This window comes from Portunus trituberculatus, chromosome 2 (assembly GCF_017591435.1).
Source record: "Portunus trituberculatus isolate SZX2019 chromosome 2, ASM1759143v1, whole genome shotgun sequence".
NCBI classification, from domain to species: Eukaryota; Metazoa; Arthropoda; class Malacostraca; order Decapoda; family Portunidae; genus Portunus; species Portunus trituberculatus.
In genome coordinates, this window is record NC_059256.1 from 7,004,858 (window position 1) to 7,007,357 (window position 2,500).

At 34.1% G+C, this 2,500-nt stretch overlaps 2 protein-coding genes across 2 annotated transcripts in view; one reads left to right on the forward strand and one right to left on the reverse strand.

Moving 5' to 3' along the window:
* Window positions 1–522, forward strand: part of LOC123504150 — a 14,548-nt gene extending 14,026 nt beyond the window's left edge. The window contains exon 8 of the mRNA XM_045254484.1: window positions 32–522. Coding sequence (XP_045110419.1) covers window positions 32–177 — 146 coding nt within the window. The 3' untranslated portion in view covers window positions 178–522. The remainder of the gene's footprint in view (window positions 1–31) is intronic.
* A 1,164-nt stretch (window positions 523–1,686) lies between these two features.
* Window positions 1,687–2,500, reverse strand: part of LOC123504158 (protein O-mannosyl-transferase 2-like) — a 27,157-nt gene continuing 26,343 nt past the window's right edge. The window contains 1 exon segment of the mRNA XM_045254496.1: window positions 1,687–2,500. This exon segment is cut by the window's right edge and continues 304 nt beyond it. The gene's annotated coding sequence lies outside the window, so the exon portion shown is untranslated.

Below are 2,500 nucleotides of genomic sequence, written 5' to 3' on the forward strand. Positions count from 1 at the left end.
CACACTATCACTTCACTATCTTCAATTCCAGGCCGTGTACAGTGCTTGGTGGAGACGGGCAGTGTGGTGGTGTGTGTGGCGGTGTTGGTGGCCGTGGTGTGTTGCCTGGCTGTGGTGTGCGCGGTGCTGGCCTGCAGACTGTGCTCTCGGAAGTATATCAAGAAACTGGATCGTTGATGTTTTGGTGTTTTATGGTGTTTTATGGTGTTTTTTTGGTGTTTTTTGGGGTGTTTTTGAGTGGTGGTGCCTCGAGAATATGAAAAAACAGGATCATTAATAAAATCAGTAGTTTTTTTGTGTGTGTGTTTTGGGGATGATTTGCAGTGTTTTTGGTGTTTTTGGGTGTTTTGGAGTGGTGTTGCCTCGAGAATATGAAAAAAGCACCATTAATAAATCCAGTAATGTTTTTTGGTGTTTTGGGGTATTTTGGAGTGATGTTGCCTCGAGAATATGAAAAAAAACACCATTATTATTTGGTTACGTTTGGTAGTGTTTGGTTACGTTTGGTGGTATTTGGTTACGTTTGGTAGTGGTTGGTGGTATTTGGTAGTGTTTGGTAGCGTTTGGTGGTGTTTGGGTACATTTGGTAGTGTTTGGTTGGTGTTTGGTGGTGTTTGGTGGTATTTGGTTACATTTGGTGGTGTTTGGGAGGTGTATTTGTTTTGTTTAAGGGTGTTTGGGAGGGTTAAGGGAAGTGTGTGTATCTGTTTCTCTCTCTCTCTCTCTCTCTCTAAAAATCCAATAATTACTTTTTTTGTGAGCTGCTGTTCTTGTTCTCTCTCTCAGATTAGAACACAACAAAACAAACACCTTAATTAATCTATCTCTAAAATAAAATCATCTCTCTCTCTCTCTCTCTCTCTCTAGTGATAATAAGAGCTTTTGTAGTTCTATCAATAGTAAGATAATTTTAAGATAATGTATAACTCACTCTCTCTCTCTCTCTCTCTCTTAGCATTAAGATTTTTATAAGATACATTTTTTATAAGGCAAAAAATAAATCTGATGGAAAAAAAGTTTGTTATTGTCATAGTAGTAGTAGTAGTAGTAGTAGTAGTAGGAGTGATGGTCTTGGTGCTAGTAGCAGTAGTAGTAATGTCAATAAAATGGTCTAATAATATTCCTTCTGGTGACTATTTGATGACTTTCTACAGCTTCAGAAACTCATGTGGGGGGTTAAAATAGTGAAGACTGTGGCCATTAATCTTGTGCATAGACCCTTGCTAATGTCAATAAAATGGTCTAATGGTACACAAATCTCAAGGTAAAAATGTGTCCCAGTACTGAAGGGGTTAAAAGGTTATAAAAGTACACACACACACACACACGGCCCGGTAGCTCAGTGGTTAGAGCGCTGGCTTCACAAGCCAGATGACCGGGGTTCGATTTCCCGGCCGGGTGGAGATATTTGGGTGTGTCTCCTTTCACGTGTAGTCCCTGTTTCCTGTTCAGTGTTCACTGTTCACCTAGCAGTGAGTAGGTACGGGATGTAAATCGAGGAGTTGTGAGGTTGTTGTCCCGGTGTGTGGTGTGTGCCTGGTCTCAGGCCTAGCCCAAGATCGGAAACAATGAGCTCTGAGCTTGTTCCGTAGGGCAACATCTGGCTGTCTCGTCAGAGACTGCAGCAGATCAAACAGTGAATTACACACACACACACACACATTCAGAATAATTAAAACTTCACCATAAACATTTGAAGTCATTATTGTCATCATCAGCATGAGCGATATGGAAAAATATATAAATTTCTACAAACATTATCATAAACATTCTCTAGGCCTACAAACACTATGGTAACCAACATTGCATTAACCAACATTCTGAAAGGGTTTAAGTAGAAGATTAATTGAAGGAAGGAATCTAAATATTTGAGAACAAACAAATAATAATAATAATAATAATAATAATAACAATAATTTAGAATAGAAACATTTCAGACAAACAAAACAATAATAACTTAGACAAAGACAATAAGAGTAATAATAAGAAGAAATAGAAGAAAACAAGAAGAGAGAATAATAATAATAATAATAATAATAATAATAATAATAATAATGGGAACAGTTGAAATAATAATAATAATAATAATAATAAAAGAAGAAAAGAAGAAAGAATAATAATAACAATAATATGAAGTTACAATAATAATAATAATAATAATAATAATAATAATAATAATAACACAAACAAAACATTTTTTCTGAATAAAGTAATTTCAGAATATTTTTTAAAAACTTAACTTAAAAATAGACAAAATTTAATATAACATTTTTTTTCTGATCTGAAGCAAATAAAACAAAAATTAATGTAAAATCAAAACTTAAATTAATGAGATTCTTTTCAAAAATTGTCATTATAAAGATTCTAATTACAATCTTTATTTATTTTTATTATTTTTTTCTTTTTTTATTAATATTATTGGAATGTTGAGTTTCATTTCTTTGTTTTACTTATTTTAGGGCAATTAATTCTCTCACTTACTTTTTGGGAGTCTCTCTGG